We start from the raw sequence: 25,195 nt of genomic DNA, 5'->3' as shown, positions 1-25,195 counted from the left end.
CCTCCAAATATAAATAAATCATAATCTGCAACTCTTTACACAACTATTAAACATTTTGCTTCAAAGAAAAAAAGGGGGGGGGGAAAGTATAATGTTTAATAAAAATGCAATAAAACAGCGTTCCTGTTTTTTTTATTTTAACACAAAAACTTATAATATAAAAAAAACATAGGACAAATATTAGCTATTTTTCTTTTTTCTTCTAAATTCACAGTAGTGCGAAAATGCAGCAGTTAAATCTTTGGACTTTAGCAGAACGTTTCATGTCTTCACTGTCCAACCACAACAGCCAGAACATCGCTTTAGTACAAAATAAAGCCTAAGCCAAAATAAAAAAATAAAAATAAAATAAAATTTAAGAAAAAAATAAAAGAAACAAAAACTAGTTCTTGAGCGAATATTTTGGATGTTCAGTTTTTGCCTGTAAATTATATTTACATAGAATATTGCGACTTTTCCTCCTCCAGTACACAGTCTGGAGCGCAATGCTGGTCTATTGTTTGTACACTGGCCCTGGTCACTTTTTACTATCCCCCACTCCTTGTATATTTATTTCCTTTAAATTATTGCATTGTAAGACTTTGCCTTCCTGCCCTGGCTCCTACTCGCTGTCTGATTTGCTGTCCTTGGAAGTGGTGGAGTGGTTATAGAGTCCTTGTGCCATCAAGTGCAGTGCTAGGGCGTTTTTGTTCCCTGTGGCTTTTTTAATCTTAGCTCTTTTATTCTGAAACCAGATTTTAATCTGAGATTCGTTCAGATTCAGTTCCTGAGCCAAACTTTGTCTTCTCTGTTCGGTCAAATACCTGTTCGTTTGAAATTCAGCTTTGAGCCTCTGGAGCTGCTCTGCGGTGAAGGCTGTCCTGGGCCTTTTGTCTTCTTTGCTCACTGTCTTCTTCTTTGGTTTACGGGACCTTGGACCTACACAGGAGGAGATGGGGTTAAAAGAAATCTGCCAAAGTATGCGCTATAGGCTAGAAGAAAGCATGATGCATCTAAAATCAGTATACACGTGGAGTGGAATTATTGTACTAAAAATGTAATAAAAAATTATAATAATAACAGAGAATACTAATAAAGAATAATAAGTAAATAATAAGAATAATCCTCATTAAATGATCACAACAAAATAAAAAATGAGCGACAATGTTACACAAAACATGTCCCTTTGTCAACTTTTTTAAAGCAAAATAAATAAATAAATTTTTTTCAAGTCTATAGTTAAACATATATTGAAATACATTGTTTTAAATACATTTGTGCTACAATAATGAACAGATGGGAGACCAGCTATTTAGGCAATGGTGGCTGATTCACTGAGAACACCGATATAGTAAATGTATAGTGAGATCACAGCAGAACTTCTATGGAAATGCGCATTAGGACCTCACAGTAAACATTGGGCACCAATTTGCTTATAGATCAGACTCTATACAGTCAGTGGCCGGGATCACACCTTGAGTGAGGAATATTTGGGGAACAGTTCACTGTATTCCTAATAGTTGATATTAGGGTTGTATCTGAGAGTCTGGATAGTAAGGAGGCCTCCTCCCTCACTTCTCCCTCCACAATCCCCTCTCTCCCTCTCTCTCCACTTGAAATATTAACATCACACATACATTAGTCATTCAGCCCAGCTAATTATTTGCTGCACGTTGCCCACCGTATCTGTTTAATAATAAAACAGGATATAAAATGCATGGGGGTGAATGTGTGGGATGGGGCAGCTTCATCATCTCCAGGACATGTCTATTTCATGTATTGCTGGCATTAGTATTATTAGTAGTATTATTATTGTTAGTATTTTATTTAATTTTTTTGCTTTCTGGATTTGTGAGGCCTGTGATTTCAGCCCAGAGTTTGATTTCTGTTTGTAGAAGTGGGAAAGGCAAGTTGGGAGTTGTGGTTGCCAGATATTGATCGCTTGGGACGCCAATCAATGCCAGAAACATCGTTCTCAATCTATGTCGCTGTCCTTGTCTCCCTGCCTTCTCCTGTGGTTATCCCCCCCCCCCCCCCCCCAGCATCCCAGTGCTGCCCCCATAGCCCAGATCCCACCACCAGATCGATTCCAGGGAGCAGGCTGCTGGATCTGCAGCTCTTACACATCACATAAAGACTCATTTTTATTCTCCTTGCTTCCCTCCTCCATCTTCCCATCCTTGTGCTCCTTTCATCTCCATATCCCCCCTGATCCCTCCCTCCTTCTTGCCCCCTTTTCTTTTCCTATCGTGCCCACCAATGCCACCTCACTGCCCACCTCTGTACAGGACACCTCATGTCCACATCCCCATGCTGGGCGCCTGGACTGCCTCCCTCCATCCAGGCGGTATTTTTACGCATCCATACACGTGTTTTTACTACTAGCTGCCATCCCTTCGCTGCCTCCCTCGCCCACAGATCAGACAGGACACGTGGGCTCCAATGCTGCTCTTCATTGGGAAAATCTCCTCCAATGTATAGTAACTAGCGGTATATTCTGCAGCCCCCATGATATGGCAGGGTAGGGGGGCTCATCAGCCCTCTGCCATTACCAGAGAAATCCGATCACCTTTCCTAAATAATCGGATAAAAGTCGGGCATCCAGGGGCTCTAATTCTATTTTAAGGAATTTGAATTAGATTTTGAGGAATTTGCAGAATGTAAGTGAAGCAATGTATATGTATATGCTCAATCCGTGTACCCCTGTTGGTGTAAAAATGGGGGCTTCATATAGGAAATCCGAAAGAGATTGTCTTTGAAGTCACAAATGCACATTCTGTATACGGAAAATCCCAGGTCATAAATAATTCTACTACTAGACCATTCCATTAGAGAGAAGGAGACGGGGGACACTACCCGGAGTCTGCAAAACTCCTATTTTACAAGGGGTAGATTTTCTACTGAATGCATAAATTGCAAAAACATTAAACCTAAAACAAAAAAAAGGTCAAATCATATTTTTTAAGATACTATATTTTTTTTAATTATTACTCTGTAATGCACCCAAGGCAATAAAAAAAGTGAATGGAGAAATATGAATGAAAGTATGGGTGAATTGTTTGGATTCAATAAATTCAATCTAAAAAAAAAAAAAGAAAAAAAAGATAACCGCAGCATAAAATGATATAAAGTATTTTAATTTCTATTACCACTTCTAACCGTTAGAATAATACTACTACGAAAAATGAAAGAATTCTAATAAATAATAATCGGATGAATTATTTATTTAGGGTAGAATACAAGGGAGAGAATTAACTCAATAGAATCCTGGTAAATCCTGGCCTGTGCCAGCTTCATTTTGGAAAAAATTTGAAAAGATACAGCGGCTAGAACAATAGAGGGCAATGTATGACTGTATGAATAGTATGTGAATATATATATATATATATATATATATATATATATATATATATATATATATAGTGTGTGTGTGTGTGTTTTATATGTTTTTAGATACTGGCTATGTCTGTGTGCTACGTGGATTCTACATGGAGTCAAAGCCAAGACTCTGTGACAAATCAATTGCATAAGAAAAATGAAGCCCCAAATAATGTCGAGTTTAAAATGCAAAGGCTTTTCTATGGGTAATTGTCATAAGAAGCGGAGCTGGCGCTAATTAGGTGTCTAATTAAAGCATAGAGCTAAAAGAAGATCTTGGCAATTTGCAATTTTCGATGGTGCATGCTGCAAACAGAAGGGCTTCTTGGTAGAAATTGATCATTCTTTGCTGTAGGACCTCAGATGTTCTCCTTCCTCTACACATCTCAATAGTACAAGTTTTCTATAGGTAGTACAGGGGGGGGGGGTCACCCCCCAAAATTAATGATGGGGACTAATTTCATACATAGAAGCGCCCCTTACCTGATGAAGGTCTATCTGAGTACCTGGTGCAGTAGACCCAGGCTGGCCATAGCATGGGCTGCTTTTTATTGGTTGAGCTGGCTTGAGAACTATCAGAGTCTGAGCTCAAGGAATGGTCTCCACTCAAGCTTCTGGGTTTGAGGGGTCCTTCTATGCCCACATCAATTTTCTTATCTCCAGTCATTGCTTTGGATGCCCCTTCTCCCTCTGTGACCCCAGTGCTGCTCCTGTGCTGCCCAGTCTCTGCTCCAGACCGTGCCACCACACTGTCCCTGCCCGAGAAGAGTTCATCCTGCTGGACAGCTCCTTCCTTTCTCCTTCCAAACTCTGGCCGCAGAATATTATCAATAAAGAAGTTTGTGATCCTGTGATGGGGCTGGTGATTCCCTGGAGCTTGGAGCAATGGCAGGATCCCCCTGTTGGACTCATCTCCTGACTCTTGCTGCTGCTGATGCTGTTGCTCCACTTCCCTGTGATTCTGGTCATTTTCTTCCATGCTGTAATTCCACAAAGCTGCTTGTAGGTTTGACCCTCTCTACTGCCTAGTCCTCCAAGTCACCTGCACATACAAAGCTCCACTGTCAGTGTGAGGACGATCTCAGAAAGGTTCTCTTGAGGTGGCTCCTGCAGATAGCTACTACTGCTTCAGGGCTGCAAATCAAAGCATCCTCCTGCCAAGGCTCATGCCCCTTCCTTCCACATCCAGCCAGTAAATCCTTCAGGAAGCCCAGCAGCAATGGACAGATGCCTGTGCAGCATGCGGCTGTGAGGAGCATATATGACAATGCAATGTGGGGTCTGGTCTATGAGAAGACACTGCTCTCTCTCAGGAGGGGATGATACATATACACAAGTGGATGTGTCCCTTTGGCAGAGAAGTCCCCAGTGCTCATGTGCCAGGCTCTATGGTGGGGATAATTGGAGGAGCAGTCACTGGACCTGGAATACTTTCACTCTGGATTTTTGTTCTTATTTTTAATAGAAGCCTCAGAAGTGACGTGGGAGCCCGGTAGCCTGGACACGTGCCTGCAGCCAATGGACGAGCAGCCCCATGTCACATGCATGTGATCCTGAGTAGTAAATTGACAAGGAGAATTCCCCTCCCCTCACCCCCTCCTCCTTCCTGCTAGCCCTCTCTCCTCCCCCATCCTCAGCCTCTGCCCAGCCTTAAAGATGCAGCTTCTAGGATGCAAGAGGTGTGTGTGTTTACATGCATGTGACCTGAGGGGTGTATGTATGGGGATAGAGACATTCATAGGTGTGCATGGAATACATTCATGTGTGTGTGTGCATGACATAGGTAGAAATGTATGTATGATATATATATCCATGTGTTTGTAGGTGAAAATGTGTGTGTGTATGTATGGTATAGATCTATTCATGTGTGTAAGTATAAATGGGTGTATGTATGATATAAATATATCTATGTGTTTAGATAGAATTGTGTGTATATGTAGATAGACAGACAGACATTTATGAGTGGGAAGGAATGTAGATAGATACAAATATATATATATATATATATAAACACACACATATACATATCTATGTGATGTATGTTTCCTACATATGAGTGATCACCACATAAACCAACACTACTGCCAAACATTTGATTTAGTACAGTGAGAGGCAACTGCACAGTGAGACTATTTTATTGGCTGGTATGAAATCCCCCCTTCCCAATTAATCCAGTCCAGAATGAAGAAAACACCTGAAATGAGATTATTACATAGAGACAATGACAAGACAGCACAGGAGGCACATTTCATTTCCTATTTTACTACACCAGTCTATTTATCTGTCTATCTATCCTGTGTGCTGCTCTTTATTTTTATTTTTTATCTATCTATCTATCATCATATCTTTATCTCTATTGGCTATCTATCTATCTATCTATCTATCTATCTATCTATCTAATTTATCATGTATCTGTCTGTCCATGCCTTTTCAGATATGTCTAACCTTCAGACAGATCACTATACAGACATTCTCTGTATGATATGGTGATGCCACATAATGACATTCATGAGGAGTTACATAATAATATGAAAATCCTATCCTCGGCTGCTAATATTCCATAAGTCCATTGCATGTAAGATAAATGGAAGCTATATGGAGCTGGAGGAAGAAAAAGCGATTTGCTGTCAGCAGAGCGTGTCTGGCACTGACAGGGTTACACTCTGCAATCTCCACGTCCAAATAACTTAGTGATTATGAATAAAACAATAATCTGGTATTTGGATATTTGCTTGAACGATCTCGGGTTTGTGAAAGTCAGAAAAAGGTCAGTGACTGGAAGAGGAGCTGTGCTGCCAGGAGATGACCCAGCCTGAGCCAAGCACCCATCTTCATGTCAGCCCCAGCAGGCCCTTCTTCATACAGTCCACAGCCAGGGGCTGGCAGGGTCCTGTACACTGCTTATGTGCTCCCACCATGCCTTCTGTATACACATGTAGCCTGCTCCCATACAATACACTATTGCCATGGGATTACTATTCAATGGCCTTTATTTGGATGTGAGCGACTATCACCACCTTCAGCATCCTATGATGCTGTGCACACTACATACTGCTAATGTAAGTCGTCTTCATCCCCAAATGTTCCTACCTCTTTGTAGTTTGTATCCATGTTTGATTTATGTTGGTATTCATCCCCAAATGTTCCTACCTCTTTGTAGTTTGTATCCATGTTTGATTTATGTTGGTATTAATGGTCAGGCAGAGTGATGAAATGATTGTGTGGCAATGATTAAGGTCTTCTTGGATAAGCTATTTAACTACCTGGATGAATGAAATATTACAATATGCCCCCACTGGTATATTGGTTCTTGTAGCTCAGACTCAGTCCTACAGGGAAACCCCTTAATAGCCTCTATGATAAGATCATACATCAAATACGCAAACATACAATACATATATTTAATCCAACTGCATCAACGTTTCGGCTCTCACACAATCTTCCTCATCAGCTATGATAATACAATAGATGGTTGGGATAGTGGAGAGCAGCCAATGCTCAGATATGTTGCTCTTTATACGGTAAGGGACATAATTGTGTAGACGTCTTCATTTATTCCCCCATGTAGGAAACATGCGCGGCTGTCAGTCTAAACATTATGCCTGGTTTAATTGACTTGAATCTTCCTTACTTGACAAGCTGATGTTTCTATATTCCCATGTAGACATCAAATTGGTTACATCCTTTTCCAAACGTGATGACCCCAAATGACCACTGGAACCTATTATTGAAAATAATATTGATGGAAACGACGTAGTATATCCTAATCTAACTAGGCTGGTGCACAAGGTCTTTGCTTTCATGACCATAACAACCCTAGGTGTTCAAGTTGATATCATGCACTTCATCCTGGGAATTTACCTAGATGTTTAAGTTGATGTGCAATTGATCTTGGGAATGTACCTAGATGTTAGGTTGATATCATACCTTCAGTGGATGTTCATGTTGATATCATGCACTTGTTTCTTGGAATATACCCTAAGTAGATGTTCAGGTTGATATCATGCACCCTTTCCCTAGAATACACCTTCAGTAGATGTTGAGATTCATGTCATGCACTTGTTCCTGGGAATACACCTAGATCTTCAGATTGATACCATGTACTTGTTCCCTGGAATATACCATCAGTAGGTGTTCTGATATAATACACTTGTTCCCAGGAATATACTGTCAGTAGATGTGTAGATGTTCAGGTTGATACTATGCAGCATGCACTTATTAAGGCCTCAGGCACACAATTTTTTTTCCATTTACGGGCCGTTTTTTGCGTTAGGTATACGGGCCGTATACCGAACCATTCATTTCAATGGGTCCGCAAAAGAAAACTTGAATGTACTCCGTATGCATTCAGTTTCCGTATTTCCATTTTTCCGTTCCGTTGAAAGATAGAACATGTCCTATTTTTGCCCACAAATCACGTTCCGTGGCTCCATTTAAGTCAATGGGTCAGCAAAAAAAACGGAACACATACGAAAAATGCATCCGTATGTCTTCCGTATCCGTTTTTGCGGAACCATCTATTGAAAATTTTATGCCCAGCCCAATTTCTTCTATGTAATTACTGTATACTGTATATGCCATACGGAAAAACTGAACGGAAACACAACGGAAGCAAAAAACAGAACAACGGATCTGTGAAAAACGGACCGCAAAACACCGAAAAAGCCATACGGTTGTGTGCAATAGGCCTAATGGGAATCTGCCTAGATGTTCAGGTAGGTATCATACACTTGTTCCTGGGAATATGCCAAGATGGTCAGGTTGATAATATCATGCATTGGTTCCTGGGACTATACTTAGATGTTCAGGTTGATATCATGAACTTGTTCCTGAGAATATGCCTAGATGTTCAGGTAGATATCATGCAATGGTTCTATCTTGGGATGATACCTAGATGTTCTGATTGATAGAATGCAGGTTTCCTGGAAATATGCCTAGATGTTCAGGTGGGAAAAAAAGACAATGCAGCAGCACTCTGCAAACACAAGTAAAGTACAATAATGCCATAATTATAGAAAACATTCTGGTGCTAATGCTACACTTATGTTGCAAATTTAAGATTCTTGGCAAATACATTTTATACAGAATTATTTGGGCCCGTCTGCCAAATGTCAAGGCGATCTCTATAAGATGGGAACCTAACACTAAATCCTACCTGTTATGTACCATAATGGCCATCATAAAATTCAGGGAGTGCGGGTACCACATGCATGATGGGTCCACTTTGTTTTTTTACAATTTATGGGGCCATAGCGGCCTCCATTAAATGCAGGGATGCAGGTACCAACATGCATGCTGAGCCCACTCTATACCACTCCTGGTGCCAAATGGCTTCCAATAAATACAATGAGAGCGGGCTACAGCTTTATACCTACTCTAATTAGATTTTCAAGTGGATGTCATGCACTGGTTCTTGGGACTATAACTAGATGTTGAGGTTGATGCAATACACCCTGGAATATACCTTCAGTAGATGATCAGGTGGATACCATGCACTTGTTTCTGGGAATATACTTAGGATGCTGCCACATGTTCATATTGTTTTATTCCACCAGGAGTGGATTAAAAAGGTGAACTAGTATCTTTACATAAAGGAGTTGTTTGAGTTCATATAGTTTTTTAAATTCTCCGCACCCAACAGGACCTGTTGAGGGAAGCAAGCTCACTTGTTTCCCGATGCTTGGTTCTGGCTCTGTGGGCATACTGCTGTCTTAGGCTACTTTCACACTGCCGTTTGGTGCGTATCTGTCATCGATCTGCACAGACGGATCCGCACCGATAATACAACCGCATGCGTCCATTCAGAACGGATCCGTTTGTATTATCTTTAACATTTCCAAAACAGATCCGTCTTGAACACTATTGAAAGTCAATGGAGGACGGATCCGTTTTCTATTGTGCCAAATTGTGTCAATAAAAACGGATCCGTCCCCGTTGACTTACAATGTGTGCCAGGACAGGATGCAAGCAGCGTTTTGGTGTCCGCCTCCAAATCGGAATGGAGACGGAACGGAGGCAAACTGATGCATTCTGAGCGGATCCTTGTCCATTCAGAATGCATTAGGACAAAACTGATCCGTTTGTGAGGGCCCTGAACAGATCCCACAAACGGAAACCAATACGGCAGTGTGAAAGTAGCCTTAAATGCTCCTACTGTACGTCCCTGCATGTAAATTTCTGGCATGGATGGAGTCCCGTGTGCCGTTGCAACCAATTACTTGGCAGTGATGTGTCCCCAAGTGGCACATGACCCAACAGTGACATGCCACTTTGGAATATATCACCGCACTAGACAGTCATTGACGGGCTCTGCGCCCCAGCCGGTGTTCTGTCAGAAAACCTTACCTCGTCAGATTCCCTTATCCCACGTGACTTCCGGGGGTGTGCACCTCGGCGCAAGCGCTGTACCATGGCACGGCGCCTCCCCACAAGCGCAGTACCAGGGCATTGGTAAGGTAAAATTACAGTGAGCGTTGACTCATGGACGCGCGTGCACCCAACCGCCCGTGCGCTCTCAGGGGTAAGGAGATCTAATGGTCTTTTGTCTTGTTGAATCTCCCTACCCGTGGTGTCCGTGCGCGCATCCATGAGTCAACGCTCACTGTAATTTTACCTTACCCATGCCCTGGTACTGCGCTTGCGCGGAGGTGCCGTGCTGTGGTACTGCACTTGCGCGGAGGTGCACACCCCCGGCACACGCCCTGAAGTCTTGTGGGGTAAGGGAATCTGATGAGGTAAGGTTTTCTGACAGATCACCGGAACCAAGTGTTGGATAAATATGCTTCCCTCAACAGAACCCTCTGGGGATAGGGGATATAAAAAACAAACGATACAAGTTGGACGCCCTTTATGCTTTCTCTCCTTTTATGATCCACTCTTGATTTTGGTTCAAAACTTATCTAAAGACCTGAATGTGGGGCACTTGGTTCCTCACAGGACTTTCCTTTAGTCCATCTAAATATACAAGACAATCCGTTTGCATGAACTCCAATGTATTTAGTTTCAGACAGGGGTCCGATAAAGCCCTTATATTGTACCAGGTGATGAGGTCCCTTGGAGCCACCATGTGGTATATGTTTTTATCCCCCCTTGGTTTGCAAATATTTTAGAGGACTAGAGTATAAGCTTGTTCTCCTGCCCACAAATAAATAAATCACTTCAAGTGCACCAAGGGTTGCTCCGACTAATCCCAGTAGATTCTACCAGAATAACATGTATTCTAGGACGCATCAGTGATATTTTACAGGAATGGATGACAGTCTGTGAGAATTGTCTTCTTATGTCCAGGCATCTATAGAGGACATGCCTTTGATTTCCTGGGGTGCAATATGCATCCCAGAGAAAGATGAAGGTCACAGGCACCTTGCTGCTGTCTTTGTTAGTGCACATGAGCCCCGAGCTGCTCTCTGTTCCCGGGCTGCATCTTATTATGAATGCAAGAAGCATTCATGGGAAAAGCCTGTGATGAGAGAAAGCAGGCACCCAGGTTGGCTTGTGTAACCCTAAAGGGAAAAGGACAGACAGTTCTAGCGGGAGGATCCCCAGTCACTAGTGCAGATGAGGATGTTAGATTTGACTTAACAGTGAGCACAAGTAATTAGGGGCTATCCTTAGTCCTGACAGCTGAAGTAATAGGATGCCTCTGTGGGTTTGGGGTTGGGAGGTGGGAAGACATCTCTCTCTGGTGACTGAAGGAAGCACAGATTCTCAGAGCTCATCCTATGTCATCAACAACAAGGTCAAAACCTAAAAGTATAGATTTACTATAAAGGCAAAATCATAACCAACCCAACTCCCCCCAATGCTTAAGCCCATTATTAGGACCCATAACTACCTGTTACTAGACAATAGAAAGGTATTGAATGAATACAATGATTGTATAAATGGCATTGCTGATTGAAGGTGTCACATCATAGTAACACATACTAATGTCATTGTGTACAAAATAACAGATATTATCCCCGAACAGTAATATAGTCATATTCTACATTACATATAGTAAAGCTGCGATACCAAATGCTGTAAATAAATGAACAACTGTAAACTCTATCTATATCTATCTATCTATCTATCTATCTATCTATATCTATCTGTCTATATCTATCTATCTATCTATCCATCTATCTGTCTATATCTATCTATCTATTTATCTCTATCTATCTATAGCTATTTATATCTATCTATCATTTATATATCCATCTATGGATCTACAATTGTAAACACTATGGGGCACATTTATTAAGACCGGCGTTTTAGACGCCCCATCGCTGGCGGAGGATCCTCTGAAGTTATGAAGAGGCGCCGGGTTCTCCATAACTTCAGAGCATCTGGCGCCAGTTCTAAATGTAAGAAAGCTTCCGAGCTGTTTTACATTTAGACCATTTTCTATGACTAAAATAGGTGTGGGAAATGATGGACGAGAGGGGCCTGCAGGCCCATCCCCTACCCCGCCCACGCCACGCCACAATTTTAAACCTGGTGTAATCAGCGAAAAGTCGCAGATAGCGGCACAACTAACCGCTGCGCTGCCATTTGCGTTTTAAATATGCCAAATTTAGGCATATTTCAGATGAATAAATGACCCCTATCTATCTACTTATTGATTTAATCTAGCTCTCTATCTATCCATCTACTATATATGTATCTATTACCTATGCATCCATCTATGGATCTACAACTGTAAAATCTATCCATCTATTATCTATCAATTTATCTATGTATCTATCTATCTATGTATCTATCTATCTATCTATCTATCTATCTATCTATGTAACCATTATCTATCTATCTATCTATCTATCTATCTATCTATCTATGTAACCATTATCTATCTATCTATCTATCTATCTATGTAACCATTATCTATCTATCTATCTATCTATCTATCTATCTATCTATCTAACCATTATCTATCTATCTATCTTTTTCCCCTTTGTGTTTCCATTGTGTTTCCGTTTTTCCGTTCCATTTTTCCCTATGACATATACTAATTCCTCAAAGCAGCAGATATTTTCTGCGCATTACCTGATCACCAGCATCGCCCAGGCAGTATCAAAAAGCGGCTTTAGGCCTCATGCACACGACCGTTGTTGTATCCCATGTCCTTTGTTCCGTTTTCCGTGATTTTCTGCGGACCCATTGACTTTCAATGGGTCCGTGGAAAACTCGGCTAATGCACCGTTTGTCATCCGCGTCCGTGATCCGTGTTTCAAGTCCGTGAAAAAAATATGACCTGTCCTATTTTTTTCACGGACAATGGTTCTCGGACCCATTCAAGTCAATGGGTCCGTGAAAAAACACAGAGGCACACAAGATTGTCATCCACGTCCGCGTGTCTGTTTTTTTCCTATCATTTGCATGGCAAACTTGACTTAGATTTTTTTTTACTTTCCTTCATGTCTTGTGATCCTCCAAAAATAAAGGGAGACACACGGAAACAAAAACGGAAACGGATCACGGAACAACGGAACCCCGTTTTGCGGACAGAGAAAAACAACTGTCGTGTGCATGAGGCCTAAGTCTGATGAAGGCCTATGTGTATGGCCGAAACGTCACGTGTAAAATTGCCGCACCTTCAATTAAAAATTATTCTTATTGCACCGCATATTGCTGGAGTTCTCTATCATTGATATAACGGAGTGGGAACCCGACGTCCAGTAGCGACAAAACTAAGCAGGGTGCCACGACGTTATCCTGTAAATATACAGTATACAGTAATTACATAGAAAAAATTGGTCTGTCCATCTATTTGATGATCTATTATCTATCTATTATCTATATATTTATCTATGTATCCATTATCTATCTAGCTGTCTGTCTAGCCATTGGTCTGTCTGTAACAATGTATAATCTTTGCAATATTGAATGTGTTAGTGCTTATATTGCCTATAGTGATGGTACTGATTGTATACAGGTGGTGTACTGTAGGTCTTTGGGCCAGGAGTGATGCTGATTGACAGAACTACATGCATTCCTAGTGTAATCCTGAGCAGGCTCACCTAATCCTGAGAGTTGTTTATGTCTGTAAATCTTTACAATGTTTTTATTTTAATGAGAGTCACCAAAATACATCTCCAGAGAAGTATTTTCCAATTACTTCTAGTATAAAAAAACACACAAAAAAACCCCTCATAATTACACTTGAAGTGAAGGTTGTTCCCTCCCTGATGCCTCCAAAAAATCCCTAAGGTCAGAACATAGTCATGATATATAATCTTCAATTGTATTTTAGTATCTATCTATCTATCTATCTATCTATCTATCTATCTATCTATCCCCTCATTCCCTGCTCTGCATGCCCTTTTAATTTTTGTAAGCAATGTTATATACTGTGTAAAATGGCAACAAGATAATAATGATAATAATAGTAATAACAAAATAAAGCAGCTTTGTACAGTGGAACTAAACACCATGGATTCATGCCCTGGATATTTCCTCCACTGGATGCTGCATGTTTTGCATATTTTGTATTTATTTATTTATTGTATATAAAACATTTCTAAATATCTATCCCTCAACTAAAAAAGTCAACAAGTATGCTTTCTCTTCCCTCTGCTCACCACTTTGGGATCCAATGGATGCAATGAGTTTATGAAGGCCTTGCTATGGGCAACCAGATTCTCCATTGTGATGGGGGCGATTACAAAAACACTGGATGGGCAGCACCTTGTTTCTTCTACATCACTGCCCCTCATTTTATATGTCTCATATATTTCCAACCATATACAATAATGTTGATATAAAGAACAGGGCAGTTTTTAGGCCACTTGTTATGCATCAGATAAATAATAATAATAATGATAATAATAATATCTATATTTGACAATTCCACCAAATGTTCTGTCATTAAACCAGTCAGTATTTCAGATAGATAATTAAATAATAGATAAATAGATATCAGAAAAAAAAGGTAGGTAATAGATCAATAAATTGATATATGGATATAGATAGAGACAGATAGATGATAGATTTCACTGAATACAAATACAATACCTCCTGACCCTGCACAGGTCAGGTATAGGTATAATAGTGGGTAATGTTTTAGGGGAATTTTAGATCTCCTGTGATACACTACAGGGGATTATTGGTGCAAATAAATAATAATAATAATAATATAAAAACTGTTATTTTCATTTCCAGCAGCTCTTCTATGAGATGCCTTACACTTTAAAGGGGAACACTATCTATTTAAAGTAACACATGATAGACTCCACTGCGGTAAAACAAGCAGCAGTAACCCATTACATGCTGTACTGAACTTCACTTATCTAATAATCATTAATGTAACATTCAGAAGTGACCTCTGGAGTTGAACTGAGCCCAAAACCGCATCCAAAATTCCCCTTTTTGATGTGTTAAACATATTGCGATTAATAACAGTATAACAATGTCTGGAGTGCAAATGGAATATTGCATTTTTTCATAATCACATTCTTCCCTAAATGCCATCATAAGATCCCTGTGTTTATTACATACCGCAAGAATAAAAAACCGCACTTTATGATCAAAACTTTTCTTTATCCAGACAGGAACCAGTGCGATCTGCACTTACCTCCTCCAGTGTGGGGGCAGGCGCTCATTACCGTCATCTGGTCCTTACAGCAATATTTTTCTGCTTCTACAAAAATGACAGATTAATCTTCCTCCTTCTTTGTATCAAATGGAAACCCAGTGATCTACTGGAACCTATCATACTAAGTTCAGTGATCTACTGCAACCTATCATACTAAGTTCAGTGATCTACTGCAACCTATCATACTAAGTCCAGTGATCTACTGAAACCTAAGATACTAAACAGAGTGATCTACTGCAACCTATCATACTAAGTCCAGTGATCTACTGAAACCTACGATATTAAACCCAGTGATCTAGTGCAAACTAAGATATTAAACCTAGTGATCTACTGCAACCTATCATACTAAGTCCAGTGATCTACTGCAACCTGACATACTAAACCCAGTGATCTACTGCAACCTGACATACTAAGTCCAGTGATCTGCTGCAACCTGACATACTAAACGCAGTTATCTATTGCAACCTATGATGCTAAACCCAGTGATATACTGAAACCTAAGATACTAAACCCAGTGATCTACTGCAACCTAAGATTTTAAACCCAGTGATCTACTGCAACCTGACATACTAAACCAAGTGATCTACTGCAACCTATCATACTAAGTCCAGTGATTTACTGCAACCTGACATACTAAGCCCAGTGATCTACTGCAACCTGACATACTAAACACAGTGATCTACTGCAATCTATCATACTAAATCCAGTGATCTACTGAAACCTAAGATACTAAACCCAGTGATCTACTGTAACCTAACATACTAAACCACGTGATCTGCTGCAACCTGACATACTAAACCAAGTGATCTACTGCAACCTCACATACTAAACAAAATGATCTACTGCAACCTAACATACTAAACCAAGTGATCTACTGCAACCTGACATACTAAAACTGATCTACTGCAACCTGACATACTAAACACAGTGATCTACTGCAACCTAATATATTAAACCCAGTGATCTACTGCAACCTAACATGCTAAACACAGTGATCGACTGCAACCTGACATACTAAACACAGTGATCTACTGCAACCTAATATATTAAACCCAGTGATCTACTGCAACCTAACATGCTAAACACAGTGATCTACTGCAACCTGACATACTAAACCAAGTGATCTACTGCAACCTAAAATACTAAACCACGTGATCTGCTGCAACCTAAAATACTAAATGTGATCTACTGCAACCTTCCGGCAGAACTCGTAATTGAGAAGCAGGAATCTATATCTATTTCTCTCTTCAATATTATCTATCTATGTATCTTTTATCTACCTATGTATCTATCCATCCATATGTTATCTATCTGTCTATCTAATATCTATCTATTATATACCTATTATCTATATATTATCTATCTATCTGTCTAATATCTATCTAATATCTATCTACAGTATTTATCTATTACATACCTATTATCTATATTTTATCTATCTATGTAGCTATCCATCCATCATCTATCTGTCTAATATCTATCTACAGTATCTATTACATATCTATTATCTATCTATCTATCTCATACCTATTATCTATCTATCTATCTATCTATCTATCTATCTATCTATCTATCTATCTATCTCATACCTATTATCTATCTAATCACTAATGCCTGTTTTGTTATAGTAATAGTACAGTGAGATGTCCTGGTGGTTGCCCCCACAGTCCAGGGATAAGACCCCTGTGGAGGGCAGGAGGATCTCTCTGCATACCTGGGATCTGAGGCTCACTGTTGGGATCTTTTTCCTGGGGTAATGTGCCTTGAGGAATTAGACCTTCACCCTGCGCATTACTAATGGCTCTCAGCTTTCCTTGCCCAGAAGAATCCTAATCCTTACAGACACAACAGCATTTTATGTGAGTGTAATGTACAGACCCCGCACCATGAAGAACAGTGCGGGATTGGAGGTGAGTTCCAGCCCCAGACTGCACACATGGCAGTGATTCCTGGGAATTACTCCGGCCCGCCACCTCTTCACTTCCAGGCTGAGGAGAGACAATACTAATTAGCTCATTTAGCCTAATGGCTTCAAAAACCAAGCAGGGAGGGAGCAGTCACACTGGTGATATCAGTGATATAATGTTCCAACTCAGTCTGTACATTAAATACTAATGAAATAGTATCAGCCTGGGGTGACATAGTGTCATTGTGTGGAGTATCTTGTCCTGTAGTGGGAGCATTGTTCTACTTCCAGGGAGTTGGGGCTTTTGTTTTTGTGCATTTTGTGTTCATTTTCATCATCATCACAACATTTATGATCAAGCATTGCATTATAAAGTTCATAATGACCAATATTTCCATCTAGCCTGTTCCTAAAAACTCAGTCACCTCTACAAAATTACAGCATGCTAATTCGTTTCATTTGCATATTTGTTATATTATTTTTTTTTCTAATTAGGATCAATTTCCGTTTCCTTTGTTAGCAGAGTCTCTAGTGGTTTTAAATCGCTCTCCTGCCACGAAGTATAATTTGTATTGAATCACAAAAGGTTAATCCATCCCCAGGACCCCCCCTTGTTAACCTCCTTCACTCCCAACATCTGACATTTTCTTATGTCGTTAAAACCCACTATTCATAAGGAGCGTTTACCCCCCCCCCTTCCCCCCCCCAGAAATGAATTTATGATGTGATCATTGATGACTGCAATAGGTTGAAAAGACTTGGAGAAACTTCTGCAAAATAATTAATAATAATAATAATAATAATAATTATTATTATTATTATATATGTGTAATGTGTGTGTGTATATATATTGATATAATATATATATATATATATATACACACACACCCACACAAACATTACACATATATGTATATATTTAGAAATCTCTATTTATATTTATAACTATAGCTATATATATATATATATATATATATATATATATACACACATTACACATATATTTAATATTATTATGATTATTATTATTATTTTGCAGACGTTTCTCCAAATCTTTTCAACCTATTGCAGTTTACTATCTATCTATCTATCTATCTATCTATCTATCTATCTATCTAATATCTATTTGTCTCTCTATATAATACTTTTGGAAGACTAAGGATGAAACATTTTGTAAAAATAACATAATTAGTAATGATGATAATTACTATTAGGAAATATATAAGCCATATATACTGTATGTTGTAATCACACATATTATTTAATATTATGAATATTAACACCTGATATATTGTCATGAATATACTGTGCAATTATGATGAAGGATTTTCATTAAAAATAATAATAATAACAACAACAACAATAATAATTAGACGGATAAACAAAGAAACAAAAACAAAAAACAACAACAAATGAACAGAAAAGTAAATAGATAAGTGGAAAAAAAAACAAGTATAAATAAAAACGTGTTTAAAATTGTTGCTATGAATAATTCTGGTCATTTCCTGGCTGGAACGTATCAACTATTATTTGGTTTTTGCCTTATAATAAATATACATTTTCCTACCATCATTTTTTCTTAATAAAAATACCAGCTTTTAATATTGTTTGTGGAAAAATGAAATGGGTGAAGGGGATTATTAGCTGGGACACGAGGAATTATTGAAGACTATATCCACAGATGACTGAGGCCAAAAAGTTCGCGCAAAGCTTTGCAGGAGTTTGGAGCAGCAGGATCTCATCGGTTCTGGAAGCAGCTCGGTCATTTTCATTCTTCCATGAGATCTGGTTGGTTGTAGGAATCGATGGATTCCATATAATATATTTGGGAGAAGATTTCCGAGGGGCTGGCTCCTTTTTATTGTGCACGGAAATAAAAAGGGCTAATGCAATATTCATGTGCAGCGTCACTGATGCGGCTGCGGCTCCTCCTGGCTGCAGGATTTGTGAATGAACGGCGACTGCTCTTCAGCAGCTCCCAGATCACAGGGCTGCGACCACTACAGCAATCTGCTCCAATATCTGCCTCATGACAATGCAGGGGTCAGCCAGGAGCTGCCAGGGCTTCTTTTCATACACATCCCTTTGTAGAATCACATACTTCAAAGGCAGGTTGGACACTTGCACTGAGAAACTATCATCCCCCAGGGCGTTTTTTACTTATTAAAAATATAGATTTCACCAGAAAGAGAAAACAGGTGGAAAAAACGATTTCATCATTATAGAGGATTTAGTGATGTTTGGCTTTTGCAATATTTCCAGTAAGAATTCTGGACAAGGAAATGCAAATCGTTAGGTGGGGGTCACATGAAATATAGGACATTATTTGCTCCATTATAGTACAAAAATATATAAAAAGATAGATAATAAAAAAAGATAGATTAATAAAATACAGAAATATATAGAGATAGATAGGTAAAAAGAGAAGCCCTAGGTCATGCCATCACTCCAAAATTCTAGATTCATAAAGACACAAAATGGTTCTTTTGCATTTTTTTTAACTTATTTTAAGTATATAGAAATAGATAGATAATAGATATAGAGATAGATATCTAGATACATAGATAGATAAATAGAAAGATACATGGATAGATTAGGTAGATAGATAACAGACAGATAGATAGATAGATAGATAGATAGATAATAGATTAGGTCAAAAGAGAGCCCCTAGGTCATGCCATCACTTCAAAATTCTAGATTAAAAAAGTCACAATATACTTATTATTCTAAGTATATAGAAATAAATAGATAGATAATAGATACATAGAGATAAATATCTAGATACATAGATAGATAGAAAGATACATGGATAGATTAGGTAGATAGATAACAGTCAGATAGATAGATATGATATTAGATAGATAGATATAATAGATAGGAGATAGATATTAGATAAATAAATACATGCATAAATAGATAGACAGATATATAAGGTAAACAGAGAGGCCCTAGGTCACTCCATCACTCCAAAATTCGGGCTTCAAAAAGGCACAAAATGGGGCTTTTGCAATTTTTTAAAATAATTTTTCACACAATTGTTGTGATTTTTTGCATTTTTCCACTACTGACTCTAGTTTTGAAATATTAGTGGGAAAGTAAATGTGGTGAGCTATATTAGGGCATTTCACTCCAGATTTATCACTGAGACTTTTTTTTTTTTTTTAAGTCACAAAAAAGCCATGATCTCACTCCAGTAGGAGGGTGGTGTCGGAAAACTGGAGTAGCTTTTCTAGACAAAAGTGAGACATATTTATCAAGCAACATGTGACATTTGATAAATGTGGTATAAAGTACGCCAGTACAGACAGATGCAAAACCGACTTCAAATATTCTCTTTATGATAATGTCCCCCCATAGAATCTGTCTACGTTCACATATCTCAGTTGTGCCTGGCCAGTTGTTTTAAGCTGGAGCCGGACACAACTGATATATGTGTACTGCATGTCAATGTACAGATCCAGTGTCTGTACACTGATAGCGCCAGACTGAGCATGATCTATCTATCTATCTATCTATCTATCTATCTATCTATCTATCTATCTATCTATCTACCTAAAAATAAAGATCAGGCAGCACACTCACATGAAAAAAGTTGAAGTGTTTATTCACCCATGCTGGAAGCGTGACGTTATGGCTCTATACTAGAGCCTTCTCAAACTGCTTGAGAAAGGCTCTAGTATAGAGCCAAAACGCCGCGCTTCCAGCATGGGTGAATAAACACTTCAACTTTTTCCATGTGAGTGTGCTGCCTGATCTTTATTTTTTGTACTTTGGGTCAGGGTTGGACCCCATGGGCTTGCACCTCTGTTTTCTTTTTTTTATTTCATACTTTTTTGTCTTCTGCTGTCGTCTTTTTGCTCTTTATCTATCTACCTATCTATCTAAAGTGCATTTTGAAAGTCTTCAAACCCTTTCATTTTTTATATTTTGTTATGTTTCAGCATTGTGCTAAAATAAAATAAAAACTTGTAATATTTTCCCATCATTCCGCCCTCAATACCCCATAATGACAAAGTAAAAATAGAATGTTTAGAAATCTTTATTAATTTATTAAAAAGGAAAAACTAAAATCTTGCATTGACATAAGTATTCAGACCCTTTACTCAGAACTTAGTTGAAGCATCTTTGGCATTTGGGGATTTTCTGCCATTCTTCTCTGCAGATCCTCTCAAGCTCTGTCAGGTTGGATGTGGACCATCAATAGCATTTTCAGGTTGTCCATAAGTCACCCCTGTGTTGTCTTGGCTGTGTGCTTAGGGTCATTGTCTTGCTGGAAGGTGAACCTTCGGCCAAGTCTGGAGTCCAGAGCACTCTGGTTCAGGTTTTTTATTAAGAATATCTCTGTGCTTTGCTTCATTTAGCTTTACCTCACCTCTGACTAATCTCCCTGTCTCAGGTGCTGAAAAACACCCCAAAGCTTGATGCCACCACCATGCTTTACTGTTGGGATGGGGTTGGGCAGTGCCTGGTTTCCTCTAAACATAATGCTTAGAATTGGGGTTAAAAAACTTCAATCTTTGTTTCATCAGACCAGAGAATCTTGTTTCTCACAGTTCGAGGGTCCTTTAGGTGCTTTTTTAATAAATTAAATGTGTATTTTATTGATGAGTGGCTTCGTAGTGGCTAATCTGCCATAAAGCCCAGATTTATAGAAATGCTACAGTCATGGTTGACCTTCTGGAAGTTTCTCCCATCCGCACATATGATCTTTGGAGCTCAACCAGAGTGACCATTGGGTTATTTTCTCCCTATCTTACCAATGACCCTATCCATCAGTGTGGTTGGGCGGTAAGCTATAGGAAGAGTCCTGAATGTTCCAAATGTCTTCCATTGAAGAATTATAAAGGCCACTGTGCTCTTGGAAACTTTCAGTGCAGCAGAATTTTTCGTACTGTTCTCCAGATCTGTGACTCCACACAATCCTGCCTCTGAGCTCTGCAGGCAGTTTTTTCTTCCTCATGTTTTTTTTTTTTTTTGCTCTGATATGCATTGTCAGCTGTGAGACCTTATATAGTCAGGGTTGTGTCCTTCCAAATCATGTCAAATCAGCTGAATTTACTATAGGTGGACTCCAATCAGGGTATACAAACATCTACAAGATGATCAAGGGAAATTGGAGGCCCCCAGAGCTACTTTTCAAGTGTCATAGCAAAGATTGTGAATACTTATGTCCATGGGAAATTTTTGTTTTTCCTTTTTAATAAATTTGCAAACATTTCTAAAATTCTCTTTGTCATCATGGGGCATTGTGTGCAGATTGGTGGGGTAAAACTTTTATATACATATCCAGATAACTCTTACGTTAGCATAATGGACAATGCAATGTCATCATTTCTCTGACATAATTTTGTAATAAATACTTTTTTTGCGCTTTTCCCTACGTGCTTGCCAGTGTAAAACATTGAATAAAGACGGCATAGCCTTTGCGTGAGTGAGCTATGAATGTTTTTTTACCTCTAGATAAAACTGTTGGTGCCAAATTTTGGTGCTGCTAGCACAATGCAGATTTTTGGTAAAAATTCTGCAAGGAAAATCCTTTCAGATAATATCACAAATTTTATCAGCAGGTTTTTTCAAAATCCTATTTTAGATTGGATCCTCCCGTGGCCCTAGGTTCTGACACGCTAATGGGTCTTATGGGTCCAGTAGAAGACAACTCCATTTAGAGCCAAACACTTTTCATCAGGGAATCTTCCATCAAAGATTATTATTGTTATATTTCTTATGGGTTTATTCAGAAATAACTTATTAAGGTGCGTTGACTTATGTCCTGTGATTCGGCGCGGTTTCCCTCTGGTGGGGTTGTGCCAGATCAAAAAAGTAGACTGCATTGTTCCTCGATCGGGCTGGTTGACAGGTTTGGCACCATGCCCCTTTTGAGCCTATGGAGCACCACAGGGGACACCAGGTGCACTACGTCCAACTTCTTACACCTAGCATTCCCATCCAAGGTGGTTTTCACCTTCTGCCCACATTGTTGGACATATGTGAACACATGTTTAGACCTTACTGATGATACGTCCTGTAGATGGAGAGTGAACCTGCAGATACCGTTCTTCTTATTTAAGATACACAATGAGGACATTAATATTTCTGACATGGCACTGTACTAATACGCTGTAGTCTTCCCACAATGACAGAGATATAGACATAAGTTTTATTCTTCTCTCAGTGTCTTCTCTGTCAATATGATACAAGTTTTAGACTTTAATCAGTCAACAGATAATAAATATTTTCTTGTTGGCATCAAGATAATAGAAATATGAGTTATGGCAAATGTTACACTACACATCCTCAGCCAGTAAATGATGTGTTCATAAGCCCAGTTCTACATAGAGATACCAGTAGGAGACTCATTGTCACCTATCATACATTTGAGTTCATCTTCTTGGTGTCTTTATTTCCCTTCCAAGATCTCTGACATTGTGGGAATGCTAAATACAAACTTCCGGCATAAAAGTGCATTATCTCCTGGGACATCAAAAGAAAATGGGGGTGAGGTCCCAGAGCAACAGAAGGGATCAAAGCCCCCCAGCAGGGCTATCATTGTGTTCAAAGCAGTGCAAGGGAAAGGCATGATTAACAGGAAATAATGATTTAATGAACAATGCACATCTATATTAGGATTTTCACCATAAACAGTGTATGATAACAGTTACGTTATCCAGATACTAGTGATTGTGAATATTATCGCTCTACATATAAAAATATAATGGAAATGGTTTCCTTGTCCCATACACATGCACATCAATATGAACTGGCCCTATAATTTGCCAGTTTCTATAAGCCGCTGCTGACACCTGAGGTAGTGCAGTGGTCGGGTTTGGGGTGGCCCCAACGCTACGCTCTCCGGAAAAGGATGGTAAGTCGTGGTGCACCCCAATGGGAAATAATTCCAGAGAGTCAGGGTCTGCAGTAAACCAGGGTGCTTCTTTATTGGAGGAATTCAGGTGCAAAACAATACAGGCGAGGCATTGGGCTTGCTTCTCCAGTCTCCTTCATGACAGAAGAAGGGTTTAATGCAGAGGAAAGACCTGAGCTAGCTGTCCCTCTTTCTCTTCAGAAGGCTGATACCCTGGTCCAAGGCTGGTGATCCAGGGTCTGTGGCAGCATATCCCCGTATCAGCGTCTTCTTCTGGTCACTCAGTAGTTTGGCAAAGTCTCCGCCCTGGCAGAAGAAGGGTTTCATGCTTAGGAAAAACCTGAACTAGCTGTCCCTCTCTGTCTCATAAGGCTGCTATCCTGGTCAAGGGCCCATGGTCTGTAGCTCAGTAGTCCGGGTGGCTCCTTGGTCACAGGGCTAGTAACCCATGGTCTGTGGCTCAGCATCCCCATCTCAGCGTCTTCTTCTGGTCTCCCCTCCATGCACTGGTTCCTAACTGCAGCACACTAGGGGCTCTGACTGCTCTCCTTATATACAGTTTTTGCTAAACTAGAACCTTCGATTGGGAGGGGTGGAGTGGAGAAACTCAGCACAAACAGATACATTGTTTCAGCTCCCGTCTGGTATAGACTTACATTATAGCTTCAATGATACTCAATGTCAATGACGCAGCAGGTTTTTCCTTCCAAAACATGGTGGTAAACAATGTCTGGGTTTTTCCCTCCAAAACATGGTCTTCTTTAAACTCTATGGCAGCTGTGGAAAATTACCAGCTTTTCAATTAAAGCCTTAACAGTCTCTCAGTATTCATTAACCCTTTCCACAGAGCCATGTAAATACAGTGATAATGAACAGGATATATATCACAACATATATATAAAATGCAGTTACACAGTATTAAACAGTGCAAGTTAACCTTTTTAGGTGAAATAAAGTAAAAAGTTTTAACTTTGCATAGGGGAAATAGGCAAATGTCTCCAAATGTCCAAATGTCAAAGTACTCCCTGCTCTAGGGCACTATAGTAGCCACTTATCTACTGTGTGAACAAGGATCGGGCGTGTTGCAATTTAACATACCCCATCCTTCTATCCCTGGCATCATCTGATGAAACAAAGTCATCACAGCTCTTTACACATAAGATACAGTGGTGCTTGAAAGTCTGTAAATCCTTCAGAATTTTCTATATACCATATATCTGTATGAATTTGACCTAAAACTAGTTTTCCTAAAACTATGGTCCTCATGAACACTAACATTAGCTAATGTGAGAAAGGCCTTTAGTTGCTTAGAGATTACCCTAGGCTCCTTTGTGATCTCCCAGACAATTACATGACTTGCTCTCGGTGTGATGCCTGTTGTTTAATCACTCCTGGGGAGAATATTGTGGATTGGTGGAGTCCAAACTCTTTAGTAATGGTTTTGTAACCAGCCTGATGAGCATCAACAACTGTTCTTATGAGATCCTGAGAAATCTCC

At 39.4% G+C, this 25,195-nt stretch overlaps 1 protein-coding gene across 1 annotated transcript; it reads right to left on the bottom strand.

Annotated features, from left to right (window-relative positions):
* Positions 1-601: 601 nt before the first annotated feature.
* EN2 (engrailed homeobox 2) lies at positions 602-4,336 on the bottom strand. Its single transcript, XM_044295688.1, has 2 exons — positions 3,841-4,336; positions 602-918 (listed from the first exon to the last, which is right to left on the bottom strand). Exons 1-2 carry the CDS (start codon positions 4,334-4,336, stop codon positions 602-604), a joined length of 813 nt encoding a protein of 270 aa, XP_044151623.1.
* Between the last annotated feature and the right edge of the window lie 20,859 nt (positions 4,337-25,195).

Source organism: Bufo gargarizans, chromosome 5 (genome assembly GCF_014858855.1).
Source record: "Bufo gargarizans isolate SCDJY-AF-19 chromosome 5, ASM1485885v1, whole genome shotgun sequence".
NCBI lineage: Eukaryota > Metazoa > Chordata > Amphibia > Anura > Bufonidae > Bufo > Bufo gargarizans.
This window is presented reverse-complemented; position numbering and strand designations above follow the sequence as displayed.

What these genes read in the sequence shown, in the direction of transcription:
- EN2 (XM_044295688.1), bottom strand. Translation starts at nt 4,336, where the DNA reads ATGGAAGAAAATGACCAGAATCACAGGGAAGTGGAGCAACAGCATCAG. An exon ending in CTCAGATAGACCTTCATCAG is followed by an intron (nt 919 to 3,840) that starts GTAAGGGGCGCT and finishes CCTCCTGTGTAG; the next exon opens with GTCCAAGGTCCCGTAAACCA.